The 24,781-nt window shown below is 43.3% G+C and overlaps 1 protein-coding gene across 1 annotated transcript in view; it reads left to right on the top strand.

Moving 5' to 3' along the window:
* CACNA1B (calcium voltage-gated channel subunit alpha1 B) overlaps window positions 1–24,781 on the top strand; it is a 1,081,812-nt gene that overhangs the window by 770,817 nt on the left and 286,214 nt on the right. The window contains exon 19 of the mRNA XM_078642008.1: window positions 15,452–15,558. Within this exon, the coding sequence (XP_078498134.1) occupies window positions 15,452–15,558 (107 nt within the window). The remainder of the gene's footprint in view (window positions 1–15,451; window positions 15,559–24,781) is intronic.

Below are 24,781 nucleotides of genomic sequence, written 5' to 3'. Positions count from 1 at the left end.
CCTATTGACAGCAGCAGGAATAAAGAGAAAGGCAGGCTTCCCGCAGGGCCCATCCTGAAAGGCGCATTTCAGTGAAAAGGTGTGAAAAGGTGAACATGTTTTCTAGAACAGTGGCTACATTTGGCTGATTTTCACTGGCCCATCTGTATTTTTACACCCTTCTAGCTTCAATATGTTTTAAAAATAACATTAGGAGGTTTAACCTCTTAGCTGAGTGGACTGAAATCGAGGGGGGTTTCAGTCTAACAAAGCATGTTGTTTTTGTTTATTCATAATCATAAGGTCTTCAAAATACATGAAATATACCAAAAATGGTAACATCCGCTCCTCATTATTTAATTTTACAATAAAACCGTTTAAAACCCAACACAGTCAGCTTTTAAATATCTATATATTTGATAATATATTTGATTTTATTCTCCGAAGTAGCTGATTTCACTCTTTCTGACGTGAAGTAAGCTATATCTGGTACATGTTTCTATAGTAGTTAAAGTCTCAAAATACATGGACCAGGCTTTCTTTGTCTCCCCTGTTCTTTGATAATCGATGATGACATCCTCGACTCTGTGATCCTTTGGCAAGTGCACTGCACAAAATTCAGCATCCAAGCACAAGTTTATAGTTGTCTCAGACAGAGGCAAAGTGGCCATTTGAGACCCCCAACAATAGAAATGAATTAAAACACATATACCGTGAAAAATAAATTGTTGTATTTCCAGACAGATATATTAAAATAGCATAAATATGTATTTTGCAATTACCCGTAAATTGGAGTGTTAGGAGTGCCCAGTTCAATTGGGTCTGATGTATAGAAGACAGAACTTGTAAAGGTGAATGGTACTCATTAATCTAATGAATGGGTTTAGTTCAGTTGAGTTCTATAAATGCATCCTACAGAAATCAATGATGTTCAAAATTCAGTGCTGTTTGGAGGTCACGAGAGTTTATAAAAAGCTGAGTGTTATGGGCCCTAATGCATGCAAGGGAGAGGGCCACCCATCCTCTAATTCGCTAGTAAAAAGAAATCCATCATCATCATCATGAAGAACTTTATTTCGGTCTGGCGACCATAAAAGCATACATACAAATACATTGGAATTTGTGACAGTATAAAATTGTACAATAGTTACCAGGCTTGTTTGCGTAGATCTAGTTACAGCACCTCCGTAATTCAGATGAGGGAAAAAAGTTTGCACTAACACATCTTCTAGATGCAATGATTTGTAAAATTATTTAAACAGAATGAGTGCAAAACCAGAGGCACTAACTTAATAGAACAGACTCCTGGTGGAAACCCATGAATAATAGCAGCAATGGTACAAATAGTATAAATTTGCGTTAAAAAATGTAAAACGACCGTACAGTGTCAATTCATTGAATCACGTTGTGCCCAGGATAAGACCAAATAGTAACTTACACGACTAGAAAAATAAAAACTACAGTCGTTTAAAAGTTTAAAAATAGAAAAAGATATATTACAATTCTTTATAAAACCTACAATTTTTAGGAACAGTGTAGATTTTGTTACTGTATAGACTTGTCTACAAACATCCAGCGCCTACGCCACATGGAAATCAAAAAACGTGATACAGCAAATACGATGGGTTTGCAGGTGTTGTGTTTTAAAACTATAAATGCCCCTGCACAATGTGCAAACCCTAAATTCCTACACAGAGGAAAAAGCCAGTACTTCCTTGCTAGTTTGTAGGCTGGGCAAAAAACGATGACATGGAGCTCTGACTCTTCCTCCCAGGTACAGGCTGGGCACTCCCTCCGGGCAGCTCTCGTCCATTTGCAGGAAAAGGCATGGAGCGGGAGGGTCCCCCAGTCTGAACTGAACATATAGGGGCCCATTATGATAACGGGCCGATCACCAAAAACCACCGGCCGCCTCTAATTTCCCCCTGCCACATTACCATGGCGGGGGGGACCCCTGCGGACGGGAAGACCGTCCACCAGTTTTCCGCCGGTAGGCAATCCGCCCGATTGCCTACTGGGCGGAAAAGCAGTACATATGGTGGCGGTATCTGGTAGACACCACCATCCATATTACTATGAGGGCGGGGATGTGCCTTCGTTGCCGCCACGGAAAGGCAGGCGGTTTTCAACATTGGGGGTCCGTAGCGGGCCCCCAGGGATTCTGGGGGATTGGGGGTGCACATGGGTGGAACCTATGGTACCCCCCAGCAGTTCCAAGCACAACATGGCAGGCACCGCGCGGTGCCTGTCATGTTGTGCATTGAAGTACACAGCATGCCTTCCTGGCATTGCGGCGGGCGGTGCTATCTCCACCGCCCGCTACAATGACAGGAATGCTAGATGCGCCCACCACTGTGGCTGGCGCATCCTAATGTCCCTCATGTTTCCCTAATGTCCGGGAGAGGTGTGGCGCCGCGGCCAGGACGACTGACGCTGGAATCTGGGGACCACGGTTCGATCCCCGGCTCCGGCGGCAGGTTAGCCCAGCACCATGTGACTCTGGGCAATAGCTCGCTTAATCTTCCCGACGGCCCCCAGCGCCTATAGACCCTTACGGGTGATTGTGCGCTTTACAAATGTGGACTTTACTTTACTTTACCTCACGGGACCCCCACCCTTATGGCGGGCGGTCCCTTTTTGCGTTGGGATGGCGGGCGCAAATGTGCCCCATAGTTTCCTTGCCACGGGTGGATAGATGTCATCTAGAAAAGGCTCAAATAAATACTCATCCTTCAGGGATAAAAATGTGTCCTGTGGACGGGTTCCCATGCACCTGTGCTAACTTACTCATTAGATAGGCATTCACTAGTTCGGAACGGGAAATTAAGGGACATGCTTCCTCCGAATTACCCCAGAGGCTCGCTTTTCCCAGCCTAGTACGTTCTTTTTTTACATGAATAAACCAGGGGATTTTTGCCGCTCCAGGAATAATCAATATCTCTTTTAATTCCGTTCTGTAGACTATCAACTCGGGTGTCATCCATAATCTGCGCCAGAACATGAGGGATTTCAGTCCTATCTCATCCCCGATGAGTCTAATCCCTAAATCGAGAAGTAGAAGGGTAAGGGGAGATCTGGAGGGGAGTCCCCGAATCTTTCTCATAAAGATATTCTACTTTACTCAGGTCTTGGCAACAGCAGTACCCCCATAATTTGGCCCCGTATAATGTGGCGCCTCTGGCTTGCATCTTATAGATCTCCTCTACAGGGCCTGCAGGTTTGGAGGAAGAGTTTCTTAGTAATTTGATGATTCCTCCAGATGTCTGAGCTAACTTAAGTTTGGATTTAGCCATTTGTGGGCCCCACTCCATATTTTCTATCAGGGTGACCCCTAGATATTCAAATACCGTCACCCTGTCCAGTCTTATGCCATCTAAATTGGGGTTGGGACGTAGTGTTTTAGGTGTATTAAAAACCATAAACTTGGTTTTTTGAGTGTTTATCTTCAGTCCCCGTTTGATCCTTTGTATGCCCATAGGGGATTTCGACATTATGAGGGTGTCATCAGCAAACATTATTGCGGGGACCTTGGTGCCTGCCAATTTGGGGACATCATTTTCCCTTACCTTAGTGAGTTGGGCAAGTAGTGCATTGACAAAGAGGCAAAACAGGGTTGGTGCAAGCACGCACCCGTGCCTTACACCTCTGTCAACTGGAAACCGTGATGTCAAGTCTCCTCTTTTTCCACATCTTACCTGGGCAAAATTAGCTTCATGTAATCTTACAAGTATGGTCAGCAGATAGGGGGAACCCCCATTTCTATGAGTACCTCCCCCAATTTTTCTCTAGGCACTAAATCGAAGGCCGACTTTAGGTCCACGAAGATAAAGTAGTAGCTTCCACCCTCCATTCTCACCGTTTCCAAAATATAAATTGTAATCTATAAATTTGGTCAAGGGTGGAAGTGTTCTTCTTAAAACCAGCCTGATATGGGCTTAAGATCGCATGGTCATCCATCCACCCCTGTAGGCGATCAAGAATTAACCTCGCGAAGAGCTTTTGTGCCACGTCAATCAGACTGACCGGTCTGTAATTGGCTGGCAAAAGAGGGGAACTTTTTAAAAAATTGCCACTATTTCTGCCCCTGCCCAGGTTTCGGGGATTGGCCTACCCTTCAAGATGGTATTAGATAGGATCTGTAAATAGGGTCCCCAAATTTTCGGCTCATGCCGGAAAATGTCCCCCTGGATCTTATCCAATCCAGGAGCTTTGCCGGGAGGGAGCTTGTTTATTACATTTACCACCTCTGACAGAGTAACCTGCGGAACTTCTTCACAGTTATCCCTGGGCAGAGATAGTAACAAAGGGGAGTAGGAGCCCAAAGTTTTCTTAGTGGTATAGAGAGCCTGAAAGTGGGCTTCCCACATTTCTGCAGCTATATTAGGTTCTACTGCTAATTTGCCCTCACTACTGCCCGTACTGACTATTAACCAAAACGTCTTAGAGTCTTTGGTGGATAGTGCAGTTTTTATATCATCCCATCTATTCAGTTCCCACTCCTTTTTTGCTAGACATGTAATCTCTTTATACAATACCCTCTTCTGTCTAATGAGTGGTTAGCTTTAATGGCCGCCAATAAAAAAATCCACTATTTGGGTGCAGTGGGCCCCCCACACCTGGTAGGCGTGCTACTGCACCTACTGCACTATTACTGCTGTGTGCCTGAATAACACTCGATTGTACAACAAAGGTTTGATTTATTCTATAAGCACACATCTATTTTCAAGAAGTTAGGTACTAAATACTGGTAACTGGTACTTCAACCGAAGGCTTGCTTTTTCACTGTTCCACCTCTCTTGCATGGCTAGATCGTTAGCCTTGACAACATATGCAGTGTAAATATATTAAAGCGATACAACACAGCTTTATCATTTTATATATTTAGTGCATAGCAAAAAGTAAATATCAGCACAATAAAATATCATCATCCTTGTTTCTTCACTTCCCCTTGAGAGTTGGACGAACTACGCCTTCTAAAGATGGCCAGGATGTGAGTTGGCATTTAAAGGGAGAATTAAAAAACACCTACACTCAGTTCTTCTAGTAACACCAGTGCATGTTTCTCCAAATATTAAAGAAAGACATTGAAATGATCTCATTTATGGGCTTCTGGAATAAACATTTTGCATTAAATACTGGTGAGTGGCACCTCGCCCTGGTTGAAATCAAGCCTGATTCGAAGCGGAGACATTTTCCTGTTCCACCTGCTGGTGCACATTATCTAGAGATGCTTCATAAAATGTACCTGTTGAGTTAAGCAATGAAATCTGTCTACAACAGTCTGGGTTGCTATTATCCCCCATTATTTATTGGTTTAATCACTTTTCTCACCCACAATTAACAGATTATTATCTGAACGATGGGACAGGTAATCTGGCCCAACATCATGAGACCCGCCAGTCCTGCTTCTTTGTCACCTTTTAGGCTCAGAATGATTTTACATGTTGTCAGAAGTGACCATTTTATATAAACCTTAACAAATGAAGTAATCGTGCAGGCATTCACCCCACAAATCTAACTAATAGCACAAAGGTGCCCCACAGAAATTCTTCAGCACTTCTTTTGTCAATGATATAAATTGCCTTTGGTTTGCCTCGAGCCCCTTTGCTACCAGAACCATCTCTTGCCCCCTGCTACTTGGATCACTTTTCCCATTACAGACCAAAACGTTGTTAAAAGAATGTTCTTGTCTCTTAACACCTGTGGGCATCCCTTGATCCTGCTTCATTTCTATATAAGCCCGTAGTGTGCCGAGTGTGACTTTCAAAAAGCATTAGAACTTCCCATTAGTTCACCCTTACTTGGTGCTCACATCAAGGAATAAAAGCAGTAGGGCAAGGATGACGTTATAAATTATTATTTTTTTGCCCTACGTTGTCTTTTCCTCTAATAACACCAGTACCAAACCAACTTTTTCTTTTTGGACATGCTTTTGTTGCATTTGGAGAGGAGTAGTCAGCCATGACTCCTACAAAATGATAGTGTCTCGACTGGATATGTAAGTCAACAATTCGGAACCATAATAATTCCACATTTGTAAAGCGAAAACGTATCACCCTTAAGGGTATTCAGAAGCTGAGGGGTCCATCGGGGAGATTAAGTGAGCTATTGCCCAGAGTCACATGATGCTGAGCAGCTGCCAGCACCTCTCCCTACAATTCAAATGTCATTTGAGCCCATGAGTATCCCTGGTCCATCCGGAGATCATAATCAAATTTCTTTCAAACTGATGGATTTTCTCTTGACTATGTTAATCATACCATTTATAACTATGGACTTCCTTCTCAGTTCTTCTCTTCACTTGAGATGCACCAACGTCACACCTCTCCAGAGTTTCACCTTTAGACAGTTCTCGTGATCTTACAGAGAATTGGTCTGCTGAGCTTTTATGTTGACAATTATACCTAGTTTACCTCTTTGCAGGTCACTAAGACAACTCAGAAAACTCACTAAGAAGAGATATTTTCAGAGAGTTAGATGTATTACACTGCCATGTTAGCCTACCTGCTTCCAGGATCTGAGAAGCAGCTTTTAAAAGAGATTAAATAACAAACAGAACATGAATTTTCTGAGCTCATCCCATTAATCTGGAGTTTCTAAACTGTACGTGATTAATGTTTGCTGATCTAATCTTTTCTAGGGAATTAATCTTACCAGGGATCCTCTGGTAAAGATATTTCAAAGGTTATTTGCTTTAAGCTTTGTCTCCATACTAAGCATTTGTTTTGGCACTTGCTTCCTGCCTGGTATTCCCCTTTTTATCGGCACAAAGGATTTCCTTGTCTCCTTTTCAGTAGAGGGCTCTGCAGGCTAGATCAATGATTTTATTACCTGGCCTAGGCTAAAACCTAGGTTTTAACCGTATTGCTTCATTCTTTATATTTACTTGGTATTTACCTCTACAACCCAGCTATAGGAGCTTAGGCCCACTAGTACAAGTCATTTTAATTTCTTCAATTACACCTTTTCTAAGCAGAATGCTCTTATGTTCTTCATCTACGCCATCTCCTATAGAGCCTCCCCATCTATACTACTTTGATGATTTAATAAAGTCACCCACAGAGATCAAATGATGAATACTTTTTTTCCCCAGTCTCAGTCTGTCTCTGTTTTAATTGGTAGGTGTTGTGTCAGAATTATTTTGCAAACGACTTCATTTTTCGTTATTTTTCCGAAAATGAAATGGATTGTTATTTTGTCCCTCCTGTGGGTGTATCTGTGTGACAGCCTCTATAATGTCTTTTGCACGAGAAGTGGGGCATCAGGTATAAAATTGCAATTGCTTCTTTATCTTCCTCTGGCGAGACACTACTTCCAATACCTTATTATCTGTCCTCAGCCATCCCTTCTACCAGAGCCCCTGGGACAAATACATCTTTGAACATCCCAGGAATGACGGGCGTATATAGACTAGTTTCTAGGCTCTCGCTGACATTTTCCTACTATAAATAGGTGTAAGTGTATTCACTGGGTCCAGTGTCACTAGAGTTACAGTACCTCTGGGGCTGACTCCCCCTCCCCCCAACAGTCCTTCCTTCATTACATTGTTGAATAATGCGGATAGGTTAATGAAACTTGCACCTCTATGCTTGCGCGGGGTGGGGCGGGATGCTCACTCCCTGGCCACTGTTAGGCAGGAGTCCAAGAGGCCTCTTCCTGATTGGTCCCCATTGTCCCAGTTGGGCATACTGGATTGGTTCCCATGTGATTTGGAAGTGTCTATCACTATACAAAAAAACACAAGAAGAATTGAAGCAACTGTGTTTCTCATCTGAAGGTGATTAATACATAACAGCAGAGGAGTAAGAAGAACTAATATAAAATGTGTTGTTCCCTAGGTAATATTTCAGACCACGACCTAGACGAGAATTGAGACTTATTAATTAGGCAACTGTCTGCCTGCCAGTAGACACTGGCGAGAATCCAGCACTTGCCACTTCACATGCTTAGTATTTCCTTTAATTAACATTTTAAATATTATGAAAACATTTAAATATTTCAGTAATTTTTCTGCCTACTATTCCCGGTTTATTGGAGTCCTAATTTGTTACAAAGGGGTGGCCTTTGTGGGGCAAACGACCCCTGTGCTGCTCAAAATATAATTAGGCATAGCCTGGACAAAAAAGGGTTTATACATGTACAACAAATGAGACATTTATTAATAAAACTGCAGTTGCAGTGATGTTAATTTATCACCCCCACCCCCAATCAGGAAGCTTGTTTATAAAGGAACAATATAGCCTCCCAGCATCCATGTTTTTTTCTAATATTGTCGTGCATGGCGGCTTCGCACGTCATCAGAAGTGATATAAATAATGATAATATATTCATGGTCACCGCTAGTATTGTGGATTATAGGCAACATTACATCATAAGCATCGTCATCGATGACGTGTACATTATTGATTGTACTGTTTCAGAAGATGCTCTTAAATGGCCCTATTCACAAGACTACAAGAGGGAAAATATGGTCGCTCAGTCCCTGGCGTTACTCTTAGGTTTGGAGTAAACTGCCAGCTATTTTTTAACTCAAAAAAATTTCCAGGAGTAGTCCTAGATTTCTAAGGAAGTCTGTAAACACTCTTGAATATTCGATTGTGTCATGAATGTGTGTCCCACGTGCATAAACATAAGGCAAAAGTGCATTGTTGGACTTACCAACTGTTTTTTAGATTTTTCATCTGTTACTCCATTTTACTTCTGGATAAATCTTTTCCTATCTATACATTGCTTTGAGGTCTGGAAATGTCCACCCTTTCATGTTCCCATCCTGAAAAGGTGTTCGCTTCTGCCCTTGACAGAAGTAAACTAGTGAGCCTTTTTAAGATGGAAACCAACCTGCAAACGGTTGGATAGTACCTGGAACCTGTGAGTTGGTGGGCATTCACTACTTTTTTTATGGACCCACAGATGAACACCAACAGACCTACCCCTGGTGGGAAATATACTGCCTTAAGTTCAATCTTACTGGTAGTAAATTCTATGGGACAAATACCAATAACAATTTTTGTGCTCCTCAGTAGTATTTAGTAGTGAAAGAACACTTGTGAATCTGGCTGCAGTGGGTGGATCTATGTTAAGAAAATAATGCGGGGAAGAGCCTCGCTATATCCTGTTGTATGGACGAATCCATACTATAGGCCTTATACTGGATTGTTCAATAGTTGGAAGCATTGTGAGGGTTAGCAACTGGCAAGCGTGTCTGCACTTTTGTACTCAACTCATGTTAGGAAAGGGGTGTAGGTGATATAACTGTTTGTAAGTAGGGAAACTCCACTAAAGTAATGTGTTGTGCCATGGACTGTGGCTACAATAAATATTTCATCTCTGACATGGTGGTGTCATCTCGATAGATCACAATTTATGGTCCTTATTAGGCCTGGGCATGAAATTCTGCTTTGCTCGCTGAGTTTTTCCCCACTTCATGCTCCTTGTAGCACGCGGAGTACCGCTGAGTTTTTTTGCGCTTGCCGACATTAAGTTGAAGAGCATGAGTGAGGAAAATCTTACTCCAGACCCCCTCCCAGTGAGATTTCTCAATGAGGGCAGTCTCGGCTGGCTGCTACTGCTCGCGTTGAGAAACCTTCTGTTCCGTTGAAAAAGCTGCCACTCGAGTAAAACATCTACTCGAGCGGCAGGAAGAAGCCTCACCCTCTTGCGCTGTGCAATGTGCCAATCAATCTGATTTTCCAGCATAGGACAAAAACCCAGCGCTAAAAATCAGGGGAAATGGCGTGACCTAGCATACTCTGCCACATGCAGAACTTCATGCGGTGGAGTTTTTACACAACTCTGCGAACTCCGCTCAGGCCTAGTTCTGATCTACACATCGAGGGATACTGGACATGTGCTGGGTGTTGGTCATGAGAAAGAAATAGTTTGACCTACATTTCACAAACCATTTTCCTTCTCGAACTGAAGGCATACCCTCAGTGGGAAACAGCCATTACAACACAACTTTCACAACGCACTACCATTGCAATAAAACTTTTACAACGCAGGATCCATTACAACGCATGCCATTACAACGCATGCCATTACAAAGCAGGTGCTATTACAACGCATGCCATTACAACGTAAGTATGGGTAAGTATTTAATTTAATTTTAACCCCTAAACTATCCAACACTTACCCTACTATTACACCCCCTGGAGTTAGAATACTATTTTAACTCCTACGCTATCCAACACTTACACTACTATTACATTCCCATTAATTAAAATGAAGAAAAAAAACGTACCCATACTTACGTTATAATGGCATGCGTTGTAATAGCATCTGCGTTGTAATTGCATGCGTTGTAATGGCATGCGTTGTAATGGATCCTGCATTGTAAAAGTTTTGTTGTAATGGTATGCATTGTGACTGTATGCATTGTAACGTCATACATCCCACTCAGTTATTAACAAATGCTGGTAACGGCTGAACAGCAGTGGCTCCAGACCTGAAAGACCACTCGTCATTAGCCAAGTAACAGAACTCTGATGCTTTCAGAGCTTCGAACTTCAGCTTCTTCTTCCTGAAGGCAACTCCTTCCTATTCTCTCAATCGCTCAATGATACCTGACTTCTAAGTGCTCTCTCACGACACGCAGCCTCCTTTGTCACTCTGACCAATCACGATCACTCCACTTTACAATCGACACATAGACCAAGCCAACATCCATTGACATGCAGCCAGAGGACTTCTTTCGTAACTCATCCCAAGGGAATGCCCCTCATAGTGGGTAACAGGTAGGGGTGGGCGTAGCTACGCAAAGTGCACTTCGCACTACGCGAGCTACGCGTAGCACTACACAAACTGCATAGTAGCATGTTCGCACTGTGCAAGATGTCGTTTCAACGATTGCACAGTGCGGACAAGCATCCGGCACTGTCCAATCATTGAAAACGGCATCTTGCACAGTGCGAGCTGTAATTTCCTGCTGCTCGAGTAGATTTTTACTCGAGCTGCAGCTTTCTCTACGCGGACTGGTAGTTTCTCATCACGAGCGGTCGCGAGCATGCGCGACCACTCGCAATGAGAAACCTGACCTCCCCGCGTTGAGAATCACGCCGAGAGGTTTATTTTCCATGCTCGCGATCGGCAACTTGATGTTGCTGATCGCGAACAAGGAAAAAGTCTTGCGGGGATGTTATTTTGCTTGCTCGCGGTTGCCAACTTGATGTTGAGGACCGCGAGCAAGCAAAAAATTACAGCTGCACTACGCTACGCTATGCATGTTTGCACTGTGCTACGTGCAGTTCGCGTAGTGCGAAGTTGCGCAAACTTCGCAAACTACGGGAGCGTAGCATAGTGCTTTGCCCAGGGTTAGTAACAGGCTTCAGAGAGTGGTATATATAACAAACCTAACAGTGCCTAAGCCCACCTGTGTGAGACGGTATGCTGCCTTCTTCCTGCGTAGTTTACTGCACTAGACTGTTCGAAGCCTGCACTGCAACGACTAATATAACAACACATCAGTAGCAGGCATATGACATACAAGATTCGAGCAGTGAGAGTCACCCAGAATCAGTAGGAATATGGGGAGTTGTGGGGGGGATACACCCCAGAAAAAAAAGACAAATCGTGATAGCCCGTTATCACATCCAGGCTGCAATCCTTCCACCAAAAAAGAAAGCACCCCTCTGCAAAAGAAACAATGGAAGAGCAAAAAAAAAATACTCAGGTAGGCGTAAAAATGGGGGACAATCATCAGCATTATGAAAGCGTTGGTGTATGTCCATGGTGAGATGTCAGCAAATTGTGTGAGACATCACTCTACCTAATTAACATCCACATTAGTAATAAATGTTTCAACATCACGCGTGCTCATTTCAATAACATTAGAGACACTGCAAATTGCCATGGTGCTAAAAAATGCAGACCATAGCTACTTTTAATTATACCCACCAGCTATATTTCATTGCAGACTTCAGATACTTTTGACAGCTCTGAGTTTTGACTAAAGGCTTTAGTTACATTTTACTACCCCAGTAACTATTAAATATATACCTCAGTTAAATTTGACTGATGCAGTTATTTTTGATTGGGGACGCCAGTTGCATTTTACTACCTTCTTTTATTTTTGACTACATACTAGTTACTTTTGACTTCTGACCTCAGTTACATTTAACTACAAACCGTTATTGTCTGCGCTCTCCTAACCCGCCCAGTCTGTGCCGTTTGTGCTGCTTCTGCCTGGACCCGCTGCCTCTGATGATGGACGGAGGCTCTCGCCAGGGCCGGACTGGGAACCAAAACCGGCCCTGGCAAAGTGCTCGGCTGGCCCCCCACCCCCGGGGTTGGGGGTGCCGCCGAGCTCTTTGCCAGGGCCCGTTTTCAGCTGATTTACGTACAGGGCCGATTTTGCAGCTATGCGCCAAAGAAAGCCCCGTAACAAAATCGGCCCCCAGGCGCCCAAAACCGGACCCCACCCGAAGTTCGGTGCACCGGGGGATTGCCCGGTGTCCGCTACAGCCAGTCCGGCCCTGGCTCTCGCGGCTCAGAACAGGAGCGGTTCATCTACCAAATTCTCAATTCCCAACAATGATATTCCCAGCCCTAGCCTTTCAGTTAACCAGGTAATCAGTGTGTTCTGGGTTTGTAGTTAATTCAACCAATTAAAGGAACTCACCTGATAACAATGATCGGTAGAAGGCAAGCAAAGACTGGATCATTTGTGTTTAGGCGGCATTGTTAATGCTACACAAGCCTTACCCCTGCTTCTTCTCATTTCGCAATTCCAAAACAATTTATTTGTTTTCTACTCATTAGGGAAAGGGCCTTTTCTTGTTGCTTTGTACAGCCCTGCCTGCAGGGGCTTTGTCCACCATACATGTATACGCCAGGAAAAGTAAAATACATTCTGGGAATATTCACTTAAATCCAAAAGTACAACCCATCCTTTAAAAGGAATTACATGGCGGGGCCATAGCTATCAGTAGCGCAGCAAGTGCAGTGGCACCAGGATCCATGGATGTTAGAGGTCCACTGCAACCAAATACTATCTGTATTTTGCTACCCAAACAGTGTAGAGGAGGCTTTTTCTTTGCTAGCACTAGAATCCAAGGCACCTTCCTACACCACTTCAACTCCATTGTATAATTTCTTTTTTTAATCAAGCATTCCAGTAGCGGAATTAAATTCCACTCTCCTTTGCAGGTATATATTCAGTTATGTACTAGCCTTGGCAGAAGCTGAAGTCTTCATCTTCAACTACTGCTGTAATAAAGATTTCTTGAATTCATCAGTCTCTGGTGTCCATCCTGGCATGGAGTAAGGAATATTGTATATGTATGTATATATCTATAAAAACACAGTGGTGGTCGCCACTGTGTAGTTATAGTTAGGACTAGGGCCTAGTTACCTTAGGAAATTGATTGTTTGGTTTGCTGATAATACCTTCTGAAGGTTTGACGAATCTTCACAAATATTTCCAAAATTCAAAGTGAATCCACTTAAGTTCCTTTCTGGAAAGCTTTGGGGTGATCTGTCAAGCGGGGACTAAGAAAATACAAGGGACGGGTGAGGGAGGGGGGGGGGGGCACGCAATTGCCCTATGCAATTTCCATAGGGGATTTTAGACACCACTACAGCTAAAACAGCCGGACTGAGTTACACTAAATTTGTCAGAAAGCTAGATCGTTACCCAGAAAGTGTGCTCTTTGTGATTTGGTGTAATTCTGTTCAGTAGGTTTGGAGAAATTAAGGTTAAAAATATATAGATATCTGGAAGGTTAGTTTCATGGGTGTCCCGCGATAGTCTAACGGGCACGCAACTTCAACCAATAGAGCGATCTAATTGGCTGAGGGGGCTTTTCTTCCCATCAGCTGCCTTGCTACCACAGGAGCTCACAGTCGTAATGGCTGGCCACAGCATAAAGAGTAATGCTGCGGCTACCAATACAGGACATGGAACACCCTGGACTTGGTTGGGAGGGTGTATAAAGAAAAGGGCCAAATTACAAAAAAAATATTTTGTGTTGTGGGAACCAGCATGACCCTCTTACTCCAGCAACAGTCTTCAGCTACTAAGGGGGAGTGGAATGTTGTGCTAGGAATATATATTTACTTTATTTTCGAGGAGTCTGGCTTAAGCGTCTTCCTTGTCGGGGGAGTACAGACTGGATGCTTAGGGGGTGTCCGTTGCCCCACATAATATATTTTCTGTTCTTAGCTTTATATACTTACCAACACAATATTTTTGTAGTGGATATTTTTAGGCCACAATCTTTTTCACAATATTCTGTAGAATTATGTTTTTCCCTTGATATCATTCAAACTGGGCCTCTACCTCACTGGCAGCCTCTTACGATCACCTCCACTTTTTTTACCACCACCAAAGAGAAGCATCAACTTCCTTCATCACCACTATACCAAAACAGTAAAATAATACATTAAATAACTATCCCTACAGGGTATACAGATGTACTGATCATAAGTGTACGATGCATGGATTTATACACTCTAAGTGCATTGGGGCTATCACGTTTCAAAGTTTAGAGGTGTACAAAGTATAATTCCTCCAGTGGAGTTTAGCAAAATTTATAATTTTTACCTATTTGTCATTCTAAAATTATAAATTTTTTGCATAGTTAGACCTCTAGTACAATTTTCACTCTTTCTTGGCAAAACAAAATCGCGCAAAAAAGAACTTTTCACTTATTTTTCTGAACGAAAATCTGTCAAAAAATAAAATAGTATGTTTTTTTACAAAAGCATCTTTTGTCAGATCTTTTTTGTCGTAACTGCATTTAAAAATCATAGCAAAAATCATGGCTTCTTTAAAAGCGTATGCCATCATAATCCCGCAGTTTGCGCAAGTCACCGTAAGATATGTGCAAACCTCGCCTTTCAGAGTACTAAGAGCTCCTTGAGTGCCACCATATGCTTTTTAGAGGAACATTTGGACAAATGGTAGGAAGATTTCATGAACTCATCAAGGCTTCGCCACAGGTAAGATGTGTCCTTCACATGTATAGGTGAATTTTTATGTCGTCAGCTGGGGACTAACTTTCCCTATATTTCTACTGGCTTCAGTGAAGGGATTCATTTAGTTTAAGGTGCTTTGTGTGGTGCACCAGGTTTTCTACCTTAGGGGGTTTAAGCTTTTGTTCTGTGTAGTAGCTCCTTACATTCCAATGTTGTATCTCAGATCTTAAAATCAGAATCTGCTCGTGGTTCCATGATAATTTAAAGGACCAGTGTGGTGGACAGATCCTTTAGAGTACAAGGTCCAGAGCTCTGGGTTGCACTTCGAGTACCTCTGCAACATTGCAACTCGAAACAAATTTCTTAGGAGCCTGACACCTTTCTTGTTTGTTAACCCTTCTGCTCTCCTATTAAGTTACTTTTAGACCTCCTAGTCCCAGGCCTGCTGTAGGTGAATGCATGCTCTGTAAATAAATGTCTACAAGTTATATAAAGGTCCACATGTGCTCTTTGTATGCGAAGGGACAGACCTGCTGATTGTCGTCTGTTTGTGAAATAGGATGAGGAGGAGATGGAAGAAGCCACAAACCAGAAGCTGGCGCTGCAGAAAGCCAAAGAAGTGGCCGAAGTGAGCCCCATGTCAGCAGCCAACATATCTATCGCAGCGTAAGCATCCTTTCTTATCTCTGGGGGGTGATGTCGTACTCATGCGTACTTGGGGGTGCTTCTGTGTCACAATAGTGTGGTTCAACACTCCCCTAGAGGAGTGAGGAATGTGGTCCACTCTTTCTTAAATCAACTCCGTGTTTGTATTATTTGAAATCTGCTGATTTATATTTTACTCCGAGTGGCTCTGGATATTCAGGATCCTTGAAATTCACAGTGTAGTCCTCATTGGGATCTCTGGGTGATGGAATACCATTTCTATTGGTCTGTAGATGATAAACAAGCCACGCCCCTGCAAACTATTTACTGTGAATATTCTGTTGAAATATTACCATGCAACGTTGGTCTTTGGATAATATTGACTATAAGCATTCAGCTCCCCCCACCCTTCGAAGTCAACATCATTTAAGGCAACATCAATCTTTCTTTCTTTATTATCCATCCATCAGTGGATCATAATGGAAAACTCACACCACTTCACCATAGATCATAGTGAGGTATACCCACTCAAACTCACACCACTTCACCATGGATCATAGTGTGGTATAACCACTCAAACTCACACCACTTCACCATGAATCATAATGGGGTATACCCACTCAAATTCACACCACTTCACCATGGATCATAGTGGGGTATACCCACTCAAACTCACACCACTTCACCATGGATCATAGTGGGGTATACTCACTAAAACTCACACCGCTCCATCCATGGATTACATGCCGGTATACCCACACAAATACGAACCAGTCCACCCTTGGACCATAAGAGCATATACTCACTCAAAGTGTATAGTCACTCAAATTGACACCTCTCCATCCATAGATCATGGTGGAGCATACTAGCTCAAATTTACTTCATCTGTTGTTCAACTCCCACCACTCCATCTATGGATCATAAAAGGATAAACCTACTCAAACTCACACCAATCTACCTATGGTCATACTAGTGTATACCCTCTCAAACTCACACCATCCATGGATCATAGTGGCGTTTACCGACTCAAACTCAGACTACTTCACCAAATATCATAGTAGGGTATACCCACTCAAACGCACATCACTTCACCATGGATCATAGTGGGGTATAACCATTCAAACTCACACTAATTCACCATGGATCATAGTGGGGTATACTCACTCAAACTCACACCACTTCACCATGGATCATAGAGGGGTATACCCACTCAAACTCACACCACTTCACCATGAATCATAGTTGGGTATACCCACTCAAACTCACACCACTTCACCATGGATCATGGTGGGGTATACCCACTCAAACTCACACTAATTCACCATGGATCATAGTGGGGTATACCCACTCAAACTCACACCACTTCACCATGGATCATGGTGGGGTATACTCACTATAACTCACACCGCTTCACCGTGGATCATAGTGGGGTATACTCACTAAAACTCACACCGCTCCATCCATGGATTACAGGTCGGTATACCCACACAAACTCGAACCACTCCACCCTTGAACCATACGAGCATATACTCACTCAAATTATTCACATTGACACCTCTCCATCCATAGGTCATGGTGGAGTATACCAGCTCAAACTCAATTCATCTGTTGTTCAACTCCCACCACTCCATCTATGGATCATAATAGGATATACCCACTCAAACTCACACTATTCCACCTATGGTCATACTAGTGTATACCCTCTCAAACTCACACCATCCATCGATCATAGTGGGGTTTACCTACTCAAACTCAGACTACTTCACCAAATTTCATAGTAGGGTATACCCACTCAAACGCATACCACTTCACCATGGATCATAGTGGGGTATACTCACTCAAACTCACACCACTCTACCTATTGTCATATTAGCATATATCCTCTCAAACTCACACCATCCATGGATCATAGTGGTGTTTACCTACTCAAACTCAGACTACTTCACCAAAGATCATAGTTAAATTCACACTACTTCATTCATGGATCATAGTGGGGTATACCAACTAAAACTCAGTAAATGTATCCATGGCTCATGGTGAGGTATACCCACTCAGACTTACACAACTCCACCAGCTGGGTCATATTGGCATATTCCTACTCAAGGGTTTTACTCGCTCAAACTGATGCCACTCTGTACATGGATCATGTTGGGAGTATACTAAATTTAATTTATTTCATCCATTGATCCTAGTGGGTATGCACAATCACACCACTCCGCATAGATCCTCAAATTTACACCACCCATAGATCATAGTGGGTTTTCCCACTCAAACTTACACCATCCACTGACGTTAGTGATAACCCTCCGTCAGACTCACACCACTTCATCCATAGATCATACTGGTGTATACTCCCTCAAACCTACCCCAACCATGGATCATAGTCGGCATACCCACTCAAACACACACCATCCATTGATCATAGTAGCGTATGCTCACTCAAACTCACACCACCACCCATGGACCATGCTGGGATATTCAAACTCATACTACTCCACCCTTGGACCATACTAGGATATAAGCTCTCAGACTCACGCTATACACATATCATAGTGGAGTATACCAGATACAACTCGCGCAAGTTCACCAAATCATCCTAGTTGGGTATACCCACTCAAACTCACACCTCTTCATCCATGAATCATAGTGGGATAGACCCACTCAAACTCACACCACTTTATCCACAGATTAAAGTGGGATATACCCACTCAAACATACACCGATGTACCCATGGACAATACTGGAGTATGGACACTAAATACCACACCACTGCACTCAACAGATCATACCAGCATATACATGTTCACACTGTCTCCACTTCACCCATGGGTTATATTGGAGTATATGTGTTCGCTGACCCAACCCTTCACTCATGGATCATACTGGAGTATACTGACTCAAACTCACATCATTTCATGTCTGGTTCATACTGGAGTATTCTCAAAACAACTTACACCTCTGCATTAATGTATCATAGTGGCAAATACTCACTCAAACCCATACCAGTCCGCTTCTGGGTAATACTGAAATATACACTAATAAACTCACACCACTCCACATATGGATCCTATTGGAATTATATTTACTCAAATTCACACCACTCCATCAATAAATCATATTGAAGTATACTCACTCAAACTTAGATCACTCAATCCATGGTTTAAATTTGAATATGCAAAAATAAAACTTATGCCACTCCGTTCACAGATCAAACAGTTGTATACTTTCTCCAACCCACAGCACTCCATCCATAGATAATACTGGAGTATCTTCACTGAAACTCACACCACTCCATGCATGGATCATCCTAGAATATACTCAAATAGACCAACACAACATCATGCAAGGATCATGTTAGAGCACCACTGCATCACCTACTTCATACCACAGTACACTGTGATAAATCTTCCCTTTGCGGTATGGCTCCTGAATGTTATAGTAGAGAATAGTATTATACATTTATATCATAGCCATAATATCAATTACAAAAATATCAACAGGTAAGTACTTATAGATTTTCTATTCCTAATTGCACATATATGAACCTTGACAATATATATATATATATATATATATATATATGTATGTATGTATGTATATATATGTATATGTATATATATATATATATATATATATATAAAACAGCTTCCAAACACCATCCAACTGCACACGTGAGCGGGTGCACACACAACGGGGGAGTACCCGTTATTTAAACCAAGCTACAAAACATCCCAGGATCCTTAGTCCATAAAGAAAGTAGCACTCACAGGGGGTCGTTCCACACAGCAATTTATTCCGGGAACACACAGCAACGACGTGTTTCGCCTTAGGGCTTTTTCAAATTGTGCAGAGAGCCGAGGCGCGCGTCTACTTAAAAAGACGTCATTCAATATAACCAAAAGCAAAGTAGGACTGTAATACACGCATAGCCGCCATCTTAGGACGGTGCAAATTGCTACGCGAAATTCATATATACAACTATATTAGAAAACCTGATCGAGATTCGATAATCAAAACAGGTCTAAATCAGTACATACACATTCAATAACAGAAATAATTGAAAATGGTAATTATTAAGCTCTGTATGAGCAATCACAGTCGGGACCTTTGCGCGAAAAGCTGATAGCGCCCTGAATGGGCATATAAATGCAAAACTGGAGTGTGGCAACGAAAAAGCATAGAATCTACAGAAGAACCAATTGATAGCACATGCATGTGCCAAGCTCTAAACGCTATCACGCTTATAGCCATACAACATTTTTATACTCTTTGCAAATAGCATAGAACTATAGTACGAATTCCATATATTGGAAAGCTATAATGCTCATGCTTCTGAGATTACCAACCACACTCAAACAGTGTCTAGCCCTCGATGGGCAAGTTAAAAATATTAGCTTAACATATATAGGAATGACATCCAACCATACAAAATACATATTAAAACTTTAGCTTAATGTTCATACTAGTTCATCAGAATATCATCACGGATGATCAGGACAGAGATAATAAGTCTTTAAGAAAAGATACAGAATGCAGTCAGTAAATATACAATGGTAATCACCACCAAACGATGTTACACTCATCAACCCAAGTGTACTGATAACTCTTCATGCATGTTTAGGCCATTAGGGTTTTTACTCTGCATGTCAATTATATACCTGGATTCAAGCCGTCTGAGTTTTAAAAGGCGATCACCCCCTCTAATATTGGCTGGTACACTGTCAAGACAAACATAAGATAACAGATCCCTGTTATTGTTATGCATTTTGTCAAAGTGCCTGGCTACAGGATAGGTTTCATCTTTTTTGGCAATGGCACGCATGTGCTCCAAAATTCTGAGCTTAACTGCGTTGGTGGTGCTGCCAATGTAGTTCAGGCCACAAGGGCATGTGAGACAGTAAACAGCGTAGGACGTGGAGCATGTCAAAAATTTCATGATCCGTCTAGGAGTCGCTAGGCCAGGTATCTTGTAAGTAAGCGTCCGCTTACTATATTTACAGGCCTTACAACGCCCGCAGGGGTAAAAACCACTAAGTACAGGTAATCTGGGGGTTCTTTCTGGAGCAGAGAAATGGCTGGAAACCAAATGGTCCTTGAGAGATCTCGCCTTTCTAAAGGTGACTAAGGGATTAGAGGGCAGGTCTGCCTTGATAATATTATCAGACAGTAGAATATTCCAGTTCTTTCTTAGTATTTTCTTCACTTGCCCGGCATTATGAGAGAAAGAGGTAATCAGTCGAAAAGTTCCGTTGTTAGGTTTCGCTGTCTTAGTTGATTTAAGCAGCTCATGTCTTCTCATCTTTTTAGCTCTCTCATAGGCACGTGTTAAAACACCGTCACTATAACCTCTCATCCTAAATCTCTGCATGCTGGCATCCGCCGCTTTCTGAAATTCACCATCGTTAGAGTTATTTCTTCTTAACCTTAATAGCTCTCCATAGGGGATACTATCTATCAAAGGCCGAGGGTGACTGCTAGTGGGAAAAAGAGTGGAATTTCCGGCAGTTTCTTTTCTAAACAGCTTAGTCTGCATTTTGCCATCCTTATCAATGTACACTGTGAGGTCTAAATAATTTACCGAAGTCTTACTGATATGGCCAGAAAATTTAAGGTTGACGACATTACAATTAAGAGCTTCCACAAAAGTACTAGCTGTTTCTACCGATCCCCTTTTTGTTCTTATTAGATGATAGGATGTGATTAGCCCATTCAGGGCTTAATAATAGTGAACAAACAGGGTACTGCGAGGCACTCTCAAGAACAATAATAGCCATCGAATTGAATAATAACGGTATCGATGTACTCTGAATAAAGAGTTCGTCGTATGATAGCCCATTCAGGGCATGATATATCTATCAAAGATAAAATTTACACTGAATGGAGAAAAATGTCTCTGTCAGCCAACACTGACGAAGGCGGCAACGCCGAAACGCGTTTGTTGACTGCATGTGTGCGTTATAATAAATCGAACGCAGTGTCACAGTAACGGAGTGTTTGACTCACCAGCTCCGCGTTTTATCAGCTCTCGGAAGCCTCCTCGAGCTCAGTCCACGTAGTGCCGGTATGCCATAGTCCTCCTATCTCCGTATTCCACAAATGTGAGCGACGCTTCCTTCACGCCTCGCTTCGTTCTGGTGGGGCCAGCAGTATTTGAATCCACAACTCGCGTCCACCATCTGCCGCTCCGCTTTCACCCGGGTGCCTCCTTAACGCACGGTGGAGTGCGTAATATGTCTCCAAACACACAGCTCGAATCCCCAAGCTGTTTCCCAAGTAAGGACACTCCAGCCAATTCTCTTTGTCTCTGCGTTCGATTTATTATAACGCACACATGCAGTCAACAAACGCGTTTCGGCGTTGCCGCCTTCATCAGTGTTGGCTGACAGAGACATTTTTCTCCATTAAATAAAGTTTTCAAAAAAAATGTATCACATGTTAAAAAGGTAAACATAAAAGAGGCACACAAATTCATTTTCTTTTTGGCAGCCATCTTGTAACGTCTCACGTTAGTGTTATCACTAACCAATCTAAATGTTAAATCACATTTTTTGCCTTAGATTCATTGCATCAGTGTAAATTTTATCTTTGATAGATATATCATGCCCTGAATGGGCTATCATACGACGAACTCTTTATTCAGAGTACATCGATACCGTTATTATTCAATTCGATGGCTATTATTGTTCTTGAGAGTGCCTCGCAGTACCCTCTTTGTTCACTATTATTAAGCCCTGAATGGGCTAATCACATCCTATCATCTAATAAGAACAAAAAGGGGATCGGGGGGAGGGTAGGACGTTAACGGAGAAGGGGAAAGGGGAGGGGAGAGAAATGGGAATTTATTTCCAAGAAATTGTTATGTGGCAGGGAAGTTATACTCATCATTAACTGTTCAAACTAGTGGGAGGGAAAGGAAAGGAAAACTTATGATCATTCGTGATTCCAACCTGCGCAGTTTCAAAGTTCTGTTCCATCCTCATTCATTTTTGGGTACAGTTGTTAAGCCAAAGTACTTGATGTCCTTTTTAGGTCTCGCTGGTGTTGCAGCGCAAAAGCGCTGTCGCCAGAGAGATCTATTGTTATGGTTTTGCCTGCCAAGTGGTACAGGCCGGGGCACGCGCCGATTGGGGTCTGTGTAGAGGTCTATCGCTACTATATTGCTCAGTGAAGACCCCATCCCAGAAGTCCCATACGCCCGGGCATTGCCATGACAGGTGTAGGAAACCTGCGTCTGGGGTGCGACATCTTTCGCAGTAGGCAGTATCCCGAAGGCCATACCTGCGCAGTCAAGCCGGTGTGTAATACACCCTGTTGAGAAACTTGAAGTGTACCAGCCTGTGTCTGCCATTCAGGGAAAGCTTCCTAGTGTTAGTACAGCAGTATCGCCACATGTCGTCGTCGATAACTATCTGCAGATCAGCTTACCACGCCAGCCGCGCTTTTGTGTACGTGTGCTCTCTATGCGCTTGGGACAATTTATACAGGTTAGACAGTAGTTTTTGGGGAGCATCGGCCTTTATTACGTATGTGAGTTCCGGAACTTCAGGCGGTTCCGCCATATCCTCACCCAGCAAGTCAGAAAGGGCGCAGCGCACCCTGTGAAACTGGAAGCGTGTCAAGAGTGGTGCAGCCTCACTATTGGTTGTTGCTTGCTCCCATGTTTTGGCTACCCCGTCCTGGAACAGATCACCTGCTACTTAAATGTTCAGTTTTGCAGTGCAAGGATCACCCCTTTCTCTCTGATAGGAGGCAGCCATCGAGCCCAGTCCACCGGCATTATAGGGGAGTATAACAGAGCGCCGCCCTGCACCTGTAAGAGGCTGTGCCATGCGTGATTTGTTGCCGCAATTGAGTCAAGTACACCAGTCCTTCGATCCACCGGTTGGAAAATCGTGGATGGGAGCAAGAGAGGGCTAGCAAAGAGTGTCTCCATGCGAACATGTGGAATACACCGATCTCCGTGGAGCCAGGTATGCAGATGCGCGGCCTGTGCCACTCTATAATAAAGTTCCAGGTCAGGAGCGCTGAGCCCACCCATGCTATAGGGCAACGTGAGTAGTGTCCACTTGGCCCGAGGTTATCTCCCTGCCCAAGCTAGATTAACCATGAGTTGTTGTAGTCGTTGGAAGAAGGATTTAGGGAGTACAATCGGGATTGTCATAAATAGGAACAGTAATCTAGGCAGTACAACCATTTTCATTATGCATATCCGTCCCAGAAGGGAGAGTGGGAGCCTGCACCAGGCTTCGACATCATCCTCCAGCGTGCTATAGGCTGTGCCATAGTTTGCTCTAAATAGGACCTCTGCATCAGTGTGAAGTTGTACACCCAGGTACCTGACAGTGTCTGTAGTCCACTGTATTGGGTACTCCATTTCAATGTTCTGTGTAATAAGGCTTAGGGGGAAGGCCAGTGACTTTGACCAATTGACCTTCAGGCCCGATAGGGCACCGAAGCGGATCACCTCTCTCAGCACCGAAGTGAGATTGTTGTCTGGGTCGCAGACATACAACAGGGTGTTGTTGGCGTACATTGACACCACAATCTTGTACGTGGGGAAGCCTATGCCTTCATTGCCATGGTATTCCTGAAGAGCACAGGCTAGCGGTTCTGCAACCAGGGCGTACAGAAGGGGCGAAAGTGGGCATCCTTGTCAGGTGCCCCTACTGATGGGGAAGGAGTCAGTGACCAAATTGCCCAGGCTGAGCCTGGCCGTGGTCGGTTATACAGGGCTCCTACCATCTGAAGGAATTGCAGTCCTAGGCCCATCCGTTGCAATACTAAGCGCATAAAAGGCCATTCTACTGAATCGATGTCAAGGAACACAGCCAATGCCTTCCTATCCTGCCGAACGTGTTGTATCGTGCCTAGGACCGTTCGGATGTTATATATCAAGTTCCTGCTGGGAATGAAGCCGACCTGTTCAGGCGCGACCAGCTGAGGCGCCAAGAGCGCCAGGCGGTTGGCCAACACTTTGGCGAACAGTTTAGTGTCGACGTTGAGTAGAGAAAAGGGTCTGTACGAGCTACACTCGTCCCGGGGCTTACCTGGCTTTGGTATCGTGACCAGAAGCACCACCCTCATGGATTGTGGCATGCTTCCCTCTATGCAGATGTCATCAAAGAGCGCAGAGAGGTGCGGCAATAATAGGTCCTTGAAAGTCTTGTAAAACCCCACTGTGAGGCCATCTGCGCCCGGTGCGCTGCCAGATCTCATACTTGACAGAACCTCTATTATTTCGTCC

This window comes from Lissotriton helveticus, chromosome 5_1, assembly GCF_964261635.1.
Source record: "Lissotriton helveticus chromosome 5_1, aLisHel1.1, whole genome shotgun sequence".
Lineage (NCBI taxonomy): Eukaryota > Metazoa > Chordata > Amphibia > Caudata > Salamandridae > Lissotriton > Lissotriton helveticus.
Note: the sequence above shows the minus strand (reverse complement) of the source record. Positions and strands in the feature narration are given on the sequence as shown.